Here is a 19611-nt window from a genome sequence, read left to right as displayed (position 1 = left end):
CGTCAGATGATCCGCCCCTCCCCCGCCCTCCTCCATCCCTCGCTCTTTTTTAATTCCCCTCCAAACTTGAGGCGGCGGCTAAAGTTAGACGCCCGGCGGTATATAAGCCCCCCAGAGCGAGGGGAGACCGCGGCTTCACTGTCTTCTCTTCCCTTCATCCTCCCTTCGACCTCCAGCAGAACCGTCCGAGATGGTGAGTAGAACTCGCCCTCCGTCCCGCCGCCGAGCGAGGGATGAGCGGCCATCTTAGACGGAGCTCCGGTCCTCTCCTTTATTCTCAATCGTTTCTTTAAAATGGTGTTTAGTTTAATGCAATACGCTTCGATTTTGGCAAATAACTGTCATTAAATAGAAATACATTCATTATTTTTACTCTTAAACTTAAACTTTTCTTTCACTGCACTGATATTTTAATTTGAAATATTTTACCATGTTTATATTTGTGTTAAACGTTGTTATTTATGTGAAGGAATACAAGTATAATCATGATTTAAGTTGAATTAAACAAGATATGTTGGTCATTAACGTTTAATTTAAGGATGAATGTGATTTTTTTCCCACGTTTCAAACGTTGCGACGGGACCGGGAGGTCTTGGGTTGGACTCCAGGATGAATGAAACGATGTTCTTGCTCCTCAGGCACCCAAGAAGGCAAAGAGGAGAGCAGCAGCCGGAGACGGCGGCTCCTCCAACGTGTTCTCCATGTTTGAGCAGAGCCAGATCCAGGAGTACAAGGAGGTGAGGCTTCTCCTCCGGGTGCTCCGGGGTTTTACTCCGGAATCTCTCGCCCTTTGAAATCCACGGCGGCGTTATGCTGACCCCTGACCCCCCAGCTGTCACTCAGGGGCGTATTTATAGCTCGTGACCAGAGGGGGGCGACAACACCGACCGTCCTCAAGGGATTAAATGAAAATATATATAATATGTCCTAAAATAACTAGTTAAAAAGTGATCATGAAGATATATATTTGGGATTTATATGAAACATGTATTATATATTTGTGTTCTATTTAATTAAGACTAATATTGCTGATCATTATTGTTTTTTAATGAACTCGATAATAAGAAGATACAGCGCGGGATTAGAAGGGTGGATAAATAGGCGCGTCGTCATGGCGACAGGCGGCGAAAACCATCTGAGGAACGTGGACACGATGAGTCTTGAGTTTCACTCCAGTGAAGGATGAATGGATTAAACAGCTGTTCCCTGATGATGCTAAGAAAAAACCCTTAAGTAGCTCTTGATCCCCCTGCACCCCTCGAGGTCGGGGGGGTGGGGGGGCCCCGGCTCGGACCCTCGGATCAGTGTCCGGTGACCACATGTGACCCCCAGCTGCCCATTTGATGGACACACCCTCTTTACTCTTTATATATATATATATATATATATATTTATTCATCTTATAAATTCATTATTCATCATTTTAAATAAACAATCATCTTTTAATTCATAATTAAAGTGAATAATTTGGGGAACAAAGTTGTTTAATAATGAACAACCTGAAGTAATTACTTATATATTAGATATTATATCAGAATAAGAGTTTTATTTATAGCAATGAAAATGTCAAATATAATAAATAAATTACATTAGATGAATAAAATAGAACAAACATAAAAGAAGAGACGTTATTTTAAAGTGACATGAAATAAAGTACATTAAAATAAAATAACACTAGCTATTATATTCGAAAGGATAAAAGAATAATAAACTAAGAATAGAAGAAATGTAATATTTATTTACAGATTATTTAATGGAACGAGTGGAAATAGGAACTTAAAGACAAATATGTTTAAAAGTATATATATTTGTAGTTTTGTTGAAAAAGAAAATACTTCATTTGAGTAACATATTGATAAACTAAAAGGTATATATGAGTAAGAATATTCATTTTCTCACTAATGATTAATTTTAATATTTTGCTAAATAATAAAATGTGTATTTACTCATTCAAAAAAACATCTTCTAAAGTATATATTTTACATGAGAATATTCTTTTTTTTCCTCAAAAAAAAGGTGCTTAAAGTAACTGTTCAAGTAAAAATATTAATATTTTTCTAAATCACCAAATATGTTTTTAAACAAGAATTAATTTAACATATAAATAATGATTTTAATGAACAAAGATTGAGGCAAAAAGTATCTCTTTTAGCGATAAAAAAAATGTTTGATAAACCAAAAGTATTTATTCAGTTGAGATCTTTCTTTTTTAATGATTAAAATCAGATACAAAAATATAAATATTTCTTTGTTTGGGAAATATTTATATATTTTTTTCACTTTCATTGACGTAAAAAGAGTGAATATATATGAAGCTAAAATATATTTTAAAAAGTAATGGGAATATAAACTGCGGCGACAAACAACGTTAATATTTGTTTGTTGTTGAGACTTGAGTCCAGGTATTACGGTAGCCTCGTCTCTCCTCAGGCTTTCACAATCATCGACCAGAACAGAGACGGTATCATCAGCAAGGACGACCTGAGGGACGTTCTGGCCTCCATGGGTGAGTCAAGCCTGGACCCTCCTCCCTCGCTCTCTCTCTCTCTCTCTCTCTGACACTCTGTGGCGCCCCCTGCAGGCCAGCTGAACACGAAGAACGAGGAGCTCGAGGCCATGATCAAGGAGGCCAGCGGGCCCATCAACTTCACCGTCTTCCTCACCATGTTCGGCGAGAAGCTGAAGGGTGAGTGAGGTCACCCGCTCGCTCCTCACCCCCCTTCTCTCGCTGACCTTGACCCCCCCACACACACACACAGGTGCCGATCCCGAGGACGTCATCCTCACCGCCTTCAAGGTTCTGGACCCCGAGGCCACCGGATCCATCAAGAAGGAATTGTGAGCACTTGAGTGGAGCCTTCATGACGTCACACTGGTGCTGACCGAGTGTGTGTGTGTGTGTGTGTGTGTGTGTGTGTGTGTGTGTGCAGCCTGCAGGAGCTCCTGACCACTCAGTGCGACAGGTTCAGCGCAGAGGAGGTGAGTCACGTGACGCGATTGTTTCGATAAAATAACTTTATCGATCGCTCATTTTTATCGTCAATTCAAGCGATTTATTTTAAGAAGAAATACCAGCGTCTGGAACCATAACATTATGACCACTTTATTTTAAGATCCGTACTTTGAAAATGAATAAGAAAATATTGAAATTATAAAATATTTATTTACACATTCATTAAAAAGATTTAAAGTCTCAAATATTTTCAGATAATACTTTAAGCAAAAAGTATTTGATTTAAGGATACAATAATACTAATAAGGAAGTGTTTAAGTTGTAAATGTTTTCAGGAAATTATCCTTTTATTATGTTTCAAACTAATTAAATGTTTATCTACACAATATCAAATTAAATGATAAAGGACCAGTGGAAATATGAAGTTGAAGGCAAACTATTTAGAGCTAATTTTAATTTAATTTGAGTTTCAAGTAAAAAAAACGTGGGGTATTTATTAAATAAGCATATCCTCTTTCCAAGCTAAAAATAAATAGTCAAATAAAAAACGGATATAATTTAACTAATTAAATATTTATTCACACATTCATTAAGTTAAAAATATTTTAAAATATATATATATATATGTTAATTATTTCAATGAAAGAATATGATATGATAACAGGTTTTTCGATTATTTTTCAAACAAATAAAACATGTATTTACACGTTATTAAATACAATTTAAAAGAATGATTTTGATGATAATAAAAGATGCATTAAAGTATATTTGTTACATTTTTGCGATGATAAATGAAATTAACAATATTCCGTTTTCTGATATTATTATAGAGACACTTGGAAAATATTCAATATTTTATTTACGTAAACAAATTGTACATTAAGTTACACGTTCATTGTTTTTTAATAAACAAAAATTATACTTTTAATTTCATGTAAGGATAAATTTCGATCCAAATTTTTAATTTTTAAAATTAGTATTTTTATTATTTATAAATATTTCCGTTTCAATAAATGCATTAATGCCGTCGAATTAAACTAATAACCACTAGAGGGAGCTACGAAGAAATACTTCTTCTTTATAGTTCTGGAAGCCAAACATTATGACCACTTTATTTTAAGATTCAGTTTCAGATTAAAACACGATATACATTTTTAAATGTTTAATTGGTGAATAAACGACAGTTCAAGTCTATACATTTGTCTAAATTCAGATTTATTTGGTAACATTGTTTTGGCGGAATTGATCGTATAAAATTGGTATCGGTTAAAAAAGTATCGGCATCAGTATCGGTGTCGATACCCAGGCCTGGTTGTGATAAACACGAGTCCACATCTGGATCCTCACCTGTGCCGGACCTCCTCCCCCCGCAGATCAAGAACATGTGGTCCGCCTTCCCCCCAGATGTCGCCGGCAACGTAGACTACAAGAACATCTGCTACGTCATCACACACGGAGAGGAGAAGGAGGAGTAAAGAGACCCGAAGACCCCAAGAAGAAAAAGACAGAAAATCCCTTTTACCGTCCTCGTCGTCACTCCTCGTCACTCCTTGTCCTCCCCGCTCTCGCGCCGTGTCAACTGATGACGTCAGACCACTCGCCCCGCCCCCTCCGCGCCGACACCTCGGCCCCCGGGGGCCCGGCGGCGGCCCTCGTCTAGGTTTGCTTTTGGGGAATAGAATTGGCTTTTTCAATAAACCAACTCTGAATCCATCCGTCAACTTTTCTTCCAACGAAACCTTCTCTGTCTCGCCTCGTCTTCTCGTCTTCTCGCCTCGGGCGCCGTGGACCTCATTCCAAATTCTGAAGACGTCCTTGAGGGGCCCCCTGGTGGCGAGAGGACGAGGACGTCGCGGGTCCTGAGAAGGAAGCACCGTCTCCTTAAAGCGACGACGGCGTCTTCTCTGCGAAAAGTTGAGACGTTCCCGAAGGAGAGGAGCGGAAAGAGCCGAAAGAAAACATTCCAGTCTTCGATTCTTTCCCTCCTCTGCTTCCCGTTTTTTTCCCAGAAGCCTCCACGGTGATCGGACGCTTCCACACCTTCCTCTGTAACCGAATAAAAGGGACAAACTGTGAATAAAAATCTCTTTCTTTTGTACCCAAACGTCTCTGGTCAGTGGGTCTGTGGCTCCAGAACGATTTGGCGGCACCTAGTGGACAGGTGGAGTAGTTATCATCCATCAAAAAATGACGACCAAGGATAAAAACACAATGTAATTATAAATATTTATATATATATATACATATATGGCCCCAAAACACATGACGATTTTCTTTAGCGAGTCAATTGGATGATTTATTAAGTGACGTTTTTCTTTGATAAAAAGCCTACAAGGAAGGAAGTCATCTGAGTAAGAGGATGGTTTCATCTTGTTCACTAGTGCCGAAATATCACCCAAAGATACAGCAGTGAAGGAAGACCAAGAGGAGGAGAGGGGCTCTCTTTAATTTTGTCAATGAAAAATCTCAACAATGCATTGCTGTCAGCTTCACAGAAGAAAGGCGTGATTTGAGGAGCAGGAGACACGAGAGAATTAATCGTGTCAAACAACACTTTGGGGTTTTTCTTATTTGCTGCTACCAGTTTTCTGATGTAATCAGATCTAGCAGTTTCCACCATCTCATTGTAAGAAGACATCAGATTCCTGAGGTGAAGTCTCAAGTGTAGTAACAAGTATATATGTGTAGTATTGTCGAGTACTTGACTCTGGTGTTGTAGTATTTACAGACCACATGACTCTCATCCTCAGTCGTAACTGCTTTCATTTGTTTTCAAACCAAAATATGTCCAAACATCAGCTTCAAAAGCTGCTGGAGTCACTGTATCCTCTCGTCCTCAGTCATCATTCTTCCTTGAGCTGAGGAGGACGCAATGACTGCTAAAACAAATGGATACTGTGCTGTCAAATTGACTGTTAAAGGTGTGTAAGAAAATGTTTTTAACACGTTTTTTTCTTACATTTTATTTTTTCATTTGACATCAACATTTCCTGAAAACTTCACTTCAGGGAGAGCGAAAGAAAGACACGGAAGTCGAGTGGATTTAATATATTACGGTTTATTACTCATCACAAACGTCATTATCATCGTTAATTTAAATATACGGCTGTAGAAGGAATGAATGATGAGCGATGACGTAACTTCACGTTCACCAGAGAGTGACATGTAAACTGAAGGTCGCGACCTTCTCTACGACGCTCGCGACAAGTGACCGCGATGTTTTCCAATCCGTTCGCGGAGATATTGCTCGTGAGGAAAACACAAGTTTTGCATAGATGTGTCGAGCGACTCCGAAGGAGGCGTCGACTGCTTCTACACCTACGTGAAAAGTAAAAGGGCGTCTCTTCACCGCACGAGCGTATCGGGAGTGAACACCGCTGCGCCCACACTTCCTCGTCTGACCTTTCACCTTTCTACCTCTGAGTCACCGTTGCTGGCTACAGAGACCACGGTTGAAACACGAAGTTCAAGTACGAGTCGAACCATGAAGCTGGTTATGTCTGACCTTCACTTGACCTTAAGAAATTGAACCGTGACCTCGACTAGGAACCACGATGATGATGACGACGACCTTTAAAAACGGTTTCACTTCTAAGTACGTATTTCGCGCTCAAACATCAGGAACTAAATCTGCTGCTCACCAAGATCTTTGGATCCGTTTCTCTTCACTTTTCTCAACGAATGAATCTCAACTATTACCGGTTTAATCCAGGATGAGATCAGGAACGAACACATGATTCATTATTTATTTAAGAGACAGAGAATCTCTTCGTCTCCTACTGGATTTAAACAAATATTGATAGTGAAGTGTTTTCATTCTGGAGACGAAGACGCAGACGATACGTAACTGCGTCACAAAAGACCCTGTTCTGATACTTCTTGAAAACTGAAATGATTCCGTCAGAACTTCTTTGGAAGTTTTTTTCTTCTTTAAAAGTCAAAGAACTCTTTGATACTTTTCGTCAGTACGATCATCACAAGCTAGCGCTACTTTAGCCGCCGACCGCTAACGTTAGCTACTCTTAGCTCGTTGAAACGACGGGACTTTCTTTCGAAAAAGTGTGGACGCAGCGGAAGTCGTGGGTTCCAGACGCACAACTATGTTACAGTACAGCGAGCGTCGCCTGTTAGCGGCGTTAGTCCGACCTCCGACCTCCTGACTCCCAAAATTAAAAGTGACGAAATCGGTTCCGTTTCCCCGACACCTCCTACGCACACGGCGCCGCCCGGACACGCATGCGCCGGCTACGGGTGTAAACGTGCAAAAGAAATGCAACACAAACGGTGCCCACCGTGAGCGCTGTCGTTCCAGTCAACCAGGGGGTCTCGCATAGAAAAATAGTCCAAATAAAACGATAATTCTTCATAAACTTCATCTGATTAAGTTAAACCACTTTGTACATAAATACACCGGAGCCCCGGGGGAATGCTACGTTGGGCTCCCCTTCAAGCTCCGCCCCCCCACGAGTGGTCGCTCGTCTTCCTCGCCGACGGCGTGCGTGACTTCGGTGGTACTTCGTGAGGGAATCACAAGTGCAAAAACGTCGTCCTTCATTTCTTCTGAAGTCACGTGACCAAAGGGGGGAGGGGGGGGCGTGGAATTTTGGCAATAATACGATAATACTACGACGACACTTTGGTCTTTAGTGCGAGGGTTTTTTTCCTTCTTGCTAATCTTCTGACCGGTTGAAAACTTTTAAGACATTTTTCCAAGTTAAGAAAAGTAAAAACGCTTCGGGTAAGTCGTTAGCCGGGGACACGAATAAATTAAACAGAACAAACGTCTCCGGAAGACGAACAAGAACTTCAGTGCACGCCCCGACATGACGCCCCGACATGACGCCCCGACATGACGCCCCGACGATGACGACACCGAGACGTGAAATGTTCCCAAACATATTCGATTATTTAAAAATAAAAATAAAAATTCATTCATTACTTCCTCTGGAAACCTCTTTGGTTCCATCATTCATTTGTCCATCCTTTCGGCGGGAGGTCACCCACTCCTCTTTAAGAAGATGGTCTTTAACGGGTCCGCCCCGGGGACTCTTCCACCTCAGACTCAACATCTTGTTGCTACGATTGTTTTTTTTTTTTTTAATCAAGTCGGCGCGTTACGAGGTGTTCGGACGACTGTGACTTCAGTGCAGGGACGTCACGTCAGGTCGTCCTTATCCTGATGGATGATGGGAATTGAACCCTTGCTCAAGAGCGGATCCAGGACGTGTTTGAGGTCCGACGATTTTCCAGTTTCTCCATTTAGGTCAAAAAACTGCAGCGTCGCGTGACTCCTCCCGCAAATCCCCGGCAGCCCACTGGGATTTGCACCAGCGACCCTGCCAGCTGCAGGGACCGAGCTCCAGTTCCACGCGCTCGTCTGAGCAAATATTTTTAGCAACATTTGTCACGTCTGCAGCGTTCGTCTCGTTTTACGATGAAGCCGATGAGGTGGGAAAACAAAGATGGCGGCCGGCATTTGAGCGCTAACACTGAACTACTAAGGCACACACTCACACACTCACACACACATGAACACTGACACGACAATAAATAGATCCTCGACGTCCAACGCTACGAGCGTTTTTTTTCTCCGCCATGTTCTAGTCCTGCTTGTTTGTATGTACACGTCTCTATGGCACCTCGACGTCCCGAACTCTTTTAAAAAGAATATTTTAAAAAAACTAGCCGTGGTTCTGGTCGGACTCGCCGCCCTGAGCTCCAGTTGTTGAAGGTGGATGAAAACAAAGCGACGGAGCTGCTCTCACGATGGTTCCGGGTCACCGTGTCTGGAGCAGGAAGTCGACACCGTCTTTGTCGCGATGACCCGGTTGTGAGAAACTAGGCCGAGTCTTTAGCCGCCGCCGCCCCGTTCTTCTCCTCCATCTCTCCTCCTCCTTTGTCCTTCTTCTTACCTCCCTTCTTCTTCTCCTTCTCCAGACGCTCCTTCTCCTTCTTCAGCCGCTCCTTCTCCAGCTTCTCCGCCTTCTCCCTCTCCTTCTTGTCCCTCGCCTTCTTCTTCTCGTCCTCCTTGTCCTTCTTCTTGTCGTCTCTGCTCTTCTTCTTTTTCTTGCCCTCCTCCTCGGAGGTCACGGGAGGTTCTGCCGGGGGGTCGGCCGCCTGGTTCTTGGTGTCGGGCAGCGGCGGCAGAGGGGTGTTGTTGGCGGTGGGCGAGGGGATGGTGGGGGTGATGTGCTCCGAGACGATGAGGGGGGCGGGGGAGAGGGTGTTGGGGGGCGCAGGAGTCGGCGCAGGGGTCGGGGCAGGGGTCAGGGCAGGGGTCGGCGCAGACGGGGCCTGAGTGGTCAGAGCTTGTTGAGCGTCGGCGCCGACCAGTGGGCTCACCTGCTTCTGCCCGGCCCCTGGAGGGATGGGGGGCTTACTGCTGACCCGGCTCGGGCTCTGCGTGACCATGGGGGGCGACCGCGGGGCGTGCGCTTCCATTCCCGAAGGCCCAGAGAAGGAGCCCTTCTTGGTCTGGAAGGGGTTCCTGGACTTGCGGAACCCGGGCAGCGACAGCAGGCTGGAGGAGGCCCGGAGCGGCCCGGGCGGAGGAGTGGAGGCCAGGAAGGAGAAGCTGCCGCCGGAGCTGATGGACATCGCCCGGCGCTTCTCGTCGAAGATGGCCCGGGCGCCGTGGCGGCGCCGGCCCGGCTGGTGGGTCAACTCGCCCCGGGACTCCCTCCACTTCTTCACCTGGACCTTGCACTCGCGGTCGATCAGCTGCTCCGTCACCGGCAGCATGACGATCTGGACGGAGAGGCGGGTCAGGACGCGGGTCAGGACGCGGGTCAGAACACGGGTCGAGGGTTCAAGAACTCACCTCCTGCACCAGCACGTCTTCTTTGATGGAGTCCGGGGAGATGCTGCGCAGACGCTCCATGGTCTCGTACATTCCCTGCAGCTCCTGCCGTTTGTCGGCAGAACCCAACATCTGCTTGAGCAGCACCAGACCGACCCGGAACACAATCTTCACCCCTGTGAGGTCGAGACACCGGATCAGGGATAGAACTGATACTTTTGAAGGAACATGACACGAATAATATACATTTACAGATTCAATGATTTTTTTTATAATTGATATATTAAAAGGTGGGATTTGTGATTTAATGTATGTTATATTGGATTAACATTTGGAATATTTTCAAAATGAAGAAATCTATTTTTAAATAATCCATCCAAGTATCTATCCATCCATCCATCCAAGTATCCATCCATCTATCCAAGTATTCATCAAAGTATTCATCCATCCATCAAAGTATCCATCCATCCATCCATCCATCCAAGTATCCATCCATCTATCCAAGTATTCATCCATCTATCCAAGTATTCATCCATCCATCCATCCAAGTATCCATCCATCTATCCAAGTATCCATCTATCTATCCAAGTATCCATCCATCAAAGTATCCATCCATCCATCCAAGTATCCATCCATCCATCCATCTATCCAAGTATTCATCCAAGTAGCCATCCATCCAAGTATCCATCTATCTATCCAAGTATTCATCCAAGTATTCATCCATCCATCCAAGTATCCATCCATCCATCCATCTATCCAAGTATTCATCCAAGTAGCCATCCATCCAAGTATCCATCTATCTATCCAAGTATTCATCCAAGTAGCCATCCATCCAAGTATCCATCTATCTATCCAAGTATTCATCCAAGTATCCATCCATCCATCCAAGTATCCATCCATCCATCCATCTATCCAAGTATTCATCCAAGTAGCCATCCATCCAAGTATCCATCTATCTATCCAAGTATTCATCCAAGTATTCATCCATCCATCCAAGTATCCATCCATCCATCCAAGTATCCATCCATCCATCTATCCAAGTATTCATCCAAGTATCCATCCATCTATCCAAGTATCCATCAATCCATCCAAGTATCCATCCATCTATCCAAGTATTCATCCAAGTATCCATCCATCCATCCATCAAAGTATCCATCCATCTATCCAAGTATTCATCCAAGTATCCATCCATCTATCCAAGTTTTCATCCATCCATCCATCCAAGTATCCATCCATCTATCCAATTATTCATCCAAGTATCCATCCATCTATCCAAGTATTCATCCAAGTATCCATCCATCTATCCAAGTATTCATCCAAGTATCCATCCATCCATCCATCTATCCAAGTATCCACCCATCCATCCAAGTATCCATCCATCCATCCATCCAAGTATCCATCCATCCATCCATCTATCCAAGTATCCATCCACCCATCCATCCAAGTATCCATCCACCCATCCATCCAAGTATCCATCCATCCATCTATCCAAGTATCCATCCACCCATCCATCCAAGTATCCATCCATCCATCTATCTATCCAAGTATCCAGCAACCCATCCATCCAAGTATCCATCCATCCATCTATCCAAGTATCCATCCACCCATCCATCCAAGTATCCATCCACCCATCCATCCAAGTATCCATCCACCCATCCATCCAAGTATCCATCCATCCATCCATCCAAGTATCCATCCATCCATCTATCCAAGTATCCATCCACCCATCCATCCAAGTATCCATCCACCCATCCATCCAAGTATCCATCCATCCATCTATCCAAGTATCCATCAATCCAAGTATCCATCCATCCATCCATCAAAGTATGTATCCATCCATCCACCCATCAAAGTATGTATCCATCCATCCATCCATCCATCCACGTATCAATAAATGCAACAAAACAACATTTCATAACTACTATTCAAAAGTTCATGTGTCAATATTACAAGCATCTAAAGCAAACACAATTTAGCCCCAAAACATTTCTGACAGAAGACGGCATTGACAACAATTTGCTCATGTGTTTTCAGACGGTTTGACAACACGTACGAGATGTATGAGAAAGTACCTTCACAGAAGAACATGTCCCACACTCGCAGCACACACACCCAGGGCAGCGTGCGGGAGAAGATGCACATGAACCACTCGGTCATGTAGAGGATGGGGTCGATCTTGTACTTCTTCAGGTGGTTGTAGGCCATGGGGCACGTCCGCCTCAGCAGGGAGAAGAAGATCTCTCCGTCCAGCTGGATCGCTTCCTGAAGGATTGTGGGGGGCGAGAGGATCAAGGACTCACTCCTGAACAGAGGGAGGTGGTGACCTCACCAGTCCGGCGCTGTAGTAGCCTGGCAGGAACTTCTCGCAGATCTGGACCAGGCACCAGAAGGCTTGCTGAAGGAAGAGAACCAGAGTTGAAACTAGATGTTGGAGGGACGAGATGAAGCGTCCTCACCTCCGCCGGCATGTGCATGAGCAGGACCGCCGCCACCGGAGCCTGAGCCTGACAGTAGCCCTCGTCGGGCCGGTAGACGGTGTAGGCCTTCAGGATCCGACACAAGTCCTCCTGCCTGCAGAGCCACAACCACAGCCACGGAAATATCAATACACTTGAACCTCTTGATACTGGATCGATATAGAACCGCTATAACTTTCAAATCCTTTTTCATATCAGTTATTTTAAAGTTGATGTATAAATTAAATGTTTGAAATAAAAATAATATATTTTTATTTACAATTAAAATACAAGTACTTGTTCGCTCATTTTTGTTTTGCGATTACACTTCCGCCCAGTAGATGGCAGCAATCATAACAACCTTTGAGGCTAAAGCAACAGTGATATCCAGGTGATGACTGAGGACGAGAGGATACAGTGACTACAGCAGCTTCTAAAGCTGATGTTTGAACTAACTTGAGTACTGGACAATACTACACATATATCCTTGTTACTACACTATCACAACACCAGAGTCAAGTACTGGACAATACTACACATATATACTTGTTACTACACTATCACAACACCAGAGTCAAGTACTGGACAATACTACACATATATCCTTGTTACTACAGTATCACAACACCAGAGTCAAGTACTGGACAATACTACACGTATATCCTTGTTACTACAGTATCACAACACCAGAGTCAAGTACTGGACAATACTACACATATATTCTTGTTACTACAGTATCACAACACCAGAGTCAAGTACTAGACAATACTACACATATATTCTTGTTACTACACTATCACAACACCAGACTCAAGTACTGGACAATACTACACATATATACTTGTTACTACACTATCACAACACCAGAGTCAAGTACTGACAATACTACACATATATTCTTGTTACTACACTATCACAACACCAGAGTCAAGTACTGACAATACTACACATATATCCTTGTTACTACACTATCACAACACCAGAGTCAAGTACTCAACAATACTACACATACAGTATATACTTCCTACTACACTATCACAACACCAGAGTCAAGTACTGGACAATACTACGCATACAGGTATATACTTGTTACTACACTATCACAACACCAGAGTCAAGTACTGGACAATACTACACATATATCCTTGTTACTACAGTATCATGATATATAGTATCTTAACCTAAGAGTCCTGATAATACACAGCCTTGAACATGCATCTTCTCACCCATGTCCGCCGCGATTAGCAAACATCTCGTGGAAGGGAAACTGACGATGCAGGTCTTTCTCGATGATGTCGAGCCACTTGGCTTCCCCGGGTTCGTTCACCAGCTCCTGCTCGATAGAAAACAACCTCATTTATTTCTCAGCACCTCTCCATTAGAAAGTGTGAAAGAAGTATCAGACCCCCCCCCCCCCCAGTGAGGTCTCCACCCTGAGGCCTAACAGGCAGATTATGGCTCCATAAGAAGATTAGGATATGTTGGGAAGAACCCAGTTACATACTCTTGAGTCAACTCTGAACTGCACGTTTATCGTTTTTAAAAAATATTCTTATTTAAGAATATTAGTGCATCAGAGTATGGAATATATTGTTACATTTAACATGTCAAATATTGCTTATTTTATTTTTAATTAATTTAATTGTTTTATTAATAATTGAATTAAATTATTATTATATTGAAATTATAGAATCATTTACACAGAGTTTTACATTCCAACCCCCCCCCCCCCCCCCCAAAAAAAATTATCTAAATTAATTTTGCCAATTCAATATGTTTAAATTTGTAGTCTTTTAAAATCAATATAAAAATGTTGGCACTACTAAACCTTACATTTTTATATTGATTTTAAAAGTAAATATATTGAATTTAGAAAATGGGTTTTTATTTTAAACAGGACTTTAAAAGACTACAAATAAATATATTTAATTATTTATGAATTTTGGGAATTAGAATATAAAAACTTTTTGAATTTTAAATCAATTATCCAATACAAACAAATTCAACCTTTCAAATGAATCCAAATCGTTGATTCAGTAAAATAATTGAAAAAAAGCATTTAAAAGTGAATCTAAAGTTTGTTAAATCGAACCACTCAATATCCAGACATACTTCCAAACGTACCTCAAACTTGCCCCTGTTGGCCTCCAGCAGCTCGTGACTGTTGGACAGCAGCTGCCAGGCTCTGGACCTCAGAGAAGACGGGATTCCCTTCCGGCAGCGCAACTTCACCTGAGGAGCAGAGGTTGGCGAGCGTGAAGCTCACCTCATGACGCTACACGCATGTGTGACAAAAACCTTCTGGAAACGATGTTTGATCCATTTATCCCAGTTGTTGAACATGTCCAGCCACTTCAGCTCGCGCTGTCTCGCCACCTCCACTCGGATCTCCTGCTCGCTGCGAGGACGGAAAGTGTCTTTTTAGTCTTTCAATCCCAAAATGTCATCAACTCAGGGGTGTGAGAATCACACAGGGGGCCAACATCTTTTAGCAGTCAAAGTGGAGGGCCAAGTTACATAGGGGTGTTTATAGGGTCAATGATACAATATAGTATTGTCTAGTACTTGACTCTGGTGTTGTGATAGTGTAGTAACAAGTATATATGTGTAGTATTGTCCAGTACTTGACTCTGGTGTTGTGATAGTGTAGTAACAAGTATATATGTGTAGTATTGTCCAGTACTTGACTCTGGTGTTGTGATAGTGTAGTAACAAGTATATATGTGTAGTATTGTCCAGTACTTGACTCTGGTGTTGTGATAGTGTAGTAACATGTATATATGTGTAGTATTGTCCAGTACTTGACTCTGGTGTTGTGATAGTGTAGTAACAAGTATATATGTGTAGTATTGTCCAGTACTTGACTCTGGTGTTGTGATAGTGTAGTAACAAGTATATATGTGTAGTATTGTCCAGTACTTGACTCTGGTGTTGTGATAGTGTAGTAACATGTATATATGTGTAGTATTGTCCAGTACTTGACTCTGGTGTTGTGATAGTGTAGTAACATGTATATATGTGTAGTATTGTCCAGTACTTGACTCTGGTGTTGTGATAGTGTAGTAACAAGTATATATGTGTAGTATTGTCCAGTACTTGACTCTGGTGTTGTGATAGTGTAGTAACAAGTATATATGTGTAGTATTGTCCAGTACTTGACTCTGGTGTTGTGATAGTGTAGTAACAAGTATATTTGTGTAGTATTGTCCAGTACTTGACTCTGGTGTTGTGATAGTGTAGTAACAAGTATATATGTGTAGTATTGTCCAGTACTTGACTCTGGTGTTGTGATAGTGTAGTAACAAGTATATTTGTGTAGTATTGTCCAGTACTTGACTCTGGTGTTGTGATAGTGTAGTAACAAGTATATTTGTGTAGTATTGTCCAGTACTTGACTCTGGTGTTGTGATAGTGTAGTAACAAGTATATATGTGTAGTATTGTCCAGTACTTGGCTCTGGTGTTGTGATAGTGTAGTAACAAGTATATATGTGTAGTATTGTCCAGTACTTGACTCTGGTGTTGTGATAGTGTAGTAACAAGTATATATGTGTAGTATTGTCCAGTACTTCACTCTGGTGTTGCGATAGTGTAGTAACAAGTATATATGTGTAGTATTGTCCAGTACTTCACTCTGGTGTTGCGATAGTGTAGTAACAAGTATATATGTGTAGTATTGTCCAGTACTTGTTCATTCCTCCTTTAATTCTGAGTTTGGGGGCAGGAGTGAAAAGATGATTCTATTCCATGTTAATCTTTGTATCCTTTGTCTTTGATCCATGTTCCTTATCTTTAGATTGTGTCTTTTGCACTTTTTTATTGCACTTTGTTCTTGTTCTTGTTCCATGAATCTATCGTCTGTGTTGCTGTGAGCTGGAAAAACAATTTCTCAAAGGAGACCTCCAGAGGATCAATCTATCCATCTATTCACATGTTAATAGTAATTAAAAAAAAAAAAGTTTTTTATTTTACAGACTTAATTGAACTATAAGACTTTTCTATGCATTCTTTGAAGATTAATTATATCTTAATTATCTCCGGGTGATTCAAAGTCAATCGTCCGACAGGTCAAAATGACCCGACGGGCCTCGATGTCGATATCCGTGTTAAATTTAGACGAACACACACACGTGAACATGGACGCTGCAGCGAAAATCAATGGAGCGATTAATAATTCAGCGCCGGAGCAGCCATTACGACGGGACGGGTGCAGATCTGGGATCGACCGGCGGGACTTTGACGGGAGCGTCTCTCCAGCGAGGACTGAGTGAGTCGCCGGAAACATCTGAGTCAGCCTCACGGAGAGACGGAGGACGAGTGAAAGAGGAAGACAGGAAATCGAGGGGGGGGTGGGGGGGGATTAGAACAGGATCCAGAATAAGGAGTTTTAAGATGGTTTTCCGCTGAGATAAGAAAGTGCAACAACGCGTGTTTTTAACGCAACTCAATATTACGACGTATTTCGACTCGTTTTCTTGATGGTTAAACTGGTGGTGAAAAAAAGAGAAGTACAAATGTACTATCCTGACGGTGTATTAATAACTTCTTTCACAACAGCCGCGCTGACTCACCTGCCTTCGCTGTACTGGTTTCCTCCCAAAAAGCCGTACTTGTCGGTGCGCCTGAACGACGGGCCGTTGATCTCCGAGTCCGAGCCCACCGAGCTGCCGTCCTCCCCGAGGCCGGTCAGCGACTCCAGCGTTCCCGACAGGAGGCTGGCGGACTCCAGGTAGCTCATGGAGTCGGGCTGCTGCGAGTTGTGCTCGAAGGGCGAGGGAGGGGGCTCGTGGATGAGGGGGACGGTCTGGCCGGGGGGGTCCGCCCTGACGGGGGTGTCGGGGGGCTCGTCCTCCTTCACTTCGGGTCGGGGCGACGGAGGATCCGGGGTGATTTGTGCTCGTCGAGGCGGCTGAGGTTCCCCCTCTTCTGAGGGAGCTTCGTGGCGACTTGATGGAGGTTCTTCTGCGGCAGTGCTTGGACTGTGCGTGACGTGGACGTCGGGGTACAGGATGGGTCCGGGGTTGGGGTCGGGCGAGTTTGACGACGGTTTTTCTTCCGTCGGAGTCGTGGGTTTGTGCGAGTTTTCCGCTCCGTGACACTGTGTCGTGGGCTCCGGAGCGACCCCTGTAGGCGGAGCGACGTCCTGCGCCGGTGGAGGCGGAGGCGGAGTCGAGGGCGGCTGAGGAGCGGAGGAGGGACCCTCAAGGTGCGCCCCATCTCCAGTCGCATCGTTGGAGAGGGGAGACGGGTCCGTGGTGGGCCGCGGGGCCGCCGGGGAGATGGAGGGAGCGGAGTGGGTGTCGCCGAGCGCCGGGGGAGACGGGGAGAGGGTGGAGAGTTCAGCCATGGTGGTCCTGAGGTCCTGCCAAAAAGAGAACCATTATCACGACAACGAGAAGAAATCCAGCGTAAAAAAAAACAACTTTATAAACCAAACCCAGAACATTAAGAGCATCTTGTACGGGAAGAAAAGTCGAACGCAAACCAGAATAAAAGTTATTTCTTTACGCAAACATCCTCAAGCGTTTCGGAGAAAAGTTGCAGCACCAGTTACACACACAGATTACCATGAATGTTCACACAGTTAAAGTCCCGAGAACTTGATCAAATATTTCACTCTTTTGATAAATCACGTCACCTAGAAGTCAAAGGATGTTTTCATCTTGCAGACGCAGGTTTGTATTTTCTGCATCAAAATGATGCTTTCAAAGCGTGTTCCGATTCTGCCTCGGTTACAAAGAAACTAGATTCATCGAGCGTCATTTGACTCTCCAAGAACAAACACAACTGTACAATCTATTTGTGTATTAGAAAGAATAGGAACCGGGTCACATGATCCAAACTTGATAACGTGTGGATTCCTCTGAAGATAAAGTGGTAAGTGAACCATAACCACGCCCAACTCTGGTCCAACATGGAGGTTTGTCACCGTGCGTCATCAATCCAGGAGGTCTCCACCTCCAAGGGACTCATTGTAGGAACAAAGTGGGGCGTGATTACAGCTGGGTGAGGCCATGATTACGTCATAATGGACTCTCGTAGCCTCTCGTTCACCCAGATTTTGGCAAGACTTTATAAAGTAATAGGTTTAAAAAAAATGGTCATAATGAGGGTCTTGGAGAAGAAGACTTTAACTTTTACAACATGACAGTGAGTCAGGAGAGTTCGCTTTTCACATGAGTTGAACTTTAAAGAATTCAATTGCAGGAAAAGAAGTATAAAACACACACAAGGCTTGTACTTGCTTAACAAAAGACAACAAAGGAATCTATATTTGTATATTCCACAAGAGAAGAAATACAAGCAAAATCAAGTTAATAACGCTGTTGAATATCGATACTGTACAGGATATTCAAGTGCATCAATATTCTCAATAAATTCATCTAAAAACTCAAGAGTGATCCAGTGTTATATGAGCTTTAAATATTTCAGTTTAAGAAAGGATTGTCTGCCCTTTGTCTGAAGACTTGTCTCTTTATTTACACGTGTCAACAAAGAAAATAACGGACTCTGAGGTGAACATGAAATACTACTGTTAAGTATCATTTAAAGCACTTCCGGTACACGTTAATATCTCACTTAACATCCGAATATAAACACAAACATTTGCTATTTTCACGACTTTGACGTCACACATCAGACTCGATTTCCTCTTTTGCTGAACGACTTTAAACGTATTTAAATGCATTTAAACCGCTCATAACAGGCTTCGTCGGCACATCCTCTCCGGAGGCCTCGACTTCCCTGGAGCCGTGAGCGGCTATAATCGTCGACACACGCCAGGCCCTGGTCCCGGAGCAGCGGCGGCTCGTCCGGCCTCGACCCTCCCGAGCATCCGCGGCTCAACTCACCCGCAGAACCCGGCGTGTCGCTGCGGCGCGTCCGCCCGGTCAGCCAGGGGGGGTTCTGACCTCTCGTCCACCCCCCGCCACAGCTCCCGTGGACGCGGAGGACACCCCGGGGGAAAGGGAGTCGCTTCTCCGGGGGGTGAGAGTCCTGGAGTCGGGGTTAGCCTGCTAGCTAACTTAGCTTATTAGCATTAGTGTATCGGTTAGCTTAGCCGCTAGCTGGACGGTACCGCTGGCTCTTTTCTCCTCGAGGAGGTTATAAATCCACACCCGGGGTCACTCGTGGGGTCACTTCCATTTTCAAAGTGATCTTGAAGGGAGCAGAAGGTTCGAGCATCTCGGCGGTGAAACGTTCGGCAGGAACCGCCAGCATTTCCTACTGACAGCTGCGTGCGCGTCCGCGACAGCCTCGGCGGGCACCCGCACGCACAGAGGAGCCTCCCTTTTTTTGTTACATTTATTTTATGTTATTAAAAATCAACAAACCCAGACTTAAAGACAGTAGAATGAATCTGAAAACTGTAGGATATAAACATATTTATAGAGATTTTATTGT

At 43.6% G+C, this 19611-nt stretch overlaps 2 protein-coding genes across 2 annotated transcripts; one reads left to right on the top strand and one right to left on the bottom strand.

Annotated features, from left to right (window-relative positions):
• The first annotated feature begins 623 nt into the window (after positions 1-623).
• mylpfa (myosin light chain, phosphorylatable, fast skeletal muscle a) lies at positions 624-5051 on the top strand. Its single transcript, XM_087808802.1, has 6 exons — positions 624-737; positions 2431-2506; positions 2582-2686; positions 2760-2838; positions 2931-2979; positions 4327-5051. The coding sequence occupies exons 1-6, from the start codon at positions 702-704 to the stop codon at positions 4426-4428; spliced, it is 447 nt and encodes a 148-aa protein (XP_087664928.1). The 5' UTR covers positions 624-701; the 3' UTR covers positions 4429-5051.
• A 940-nt stretch (positions 5052-5991) lies between these two features.
• On the bottom strand, positions 5992-19440 carry tbc1d10b (TBC1 domain family, member 10b). The gene is made up of 10 exons (XM_087809131.1): positions 19059-19440; positions 16779-17569; positions 14507-14606; positions 14333-14440; positions 13435-13541; positions 12209-12323; positions 12082-12147; positions 11825-12014; positions 9774-9928; positions 5992-9700 (listed from the first exon to the last, which is right to left on the bottom strand). The coding sequence occupies exons 2-10, from the start codon at positions 17552-17554 to the stop codon at positions 8792-8794; spliced, it is 2526 nt and encodes an 841-aa protein (XP_087665257.1). The 5' UTR covers positions 17555-17569; positions 19059-19440; the 3' UTR covers positions 5992-8791.
• Positions 19441-19611: the final 171 nt, after the last annotated feature.

This window comes from Callionymus lyra, chromosome 15 (genome assembly GCF_982586985.1).
Source record: "Callionymus lyra chromosome 15, fCalLyr1.hap1.1, whole genome shotgun sequence".
Classification (NCBI taxonomy): domain Eukaryota; kingdom Metazoa; phylum Chordata; class Actinopteri; order Syngnathiformes; family Callionymidae; genus Callionymus; species Callionymus lyra.
The sequence above is the reverse complement of the archived record's forward strand: the minus strand, read 5'-3'. Positions and strand labels throughout refer to the sequence as shown.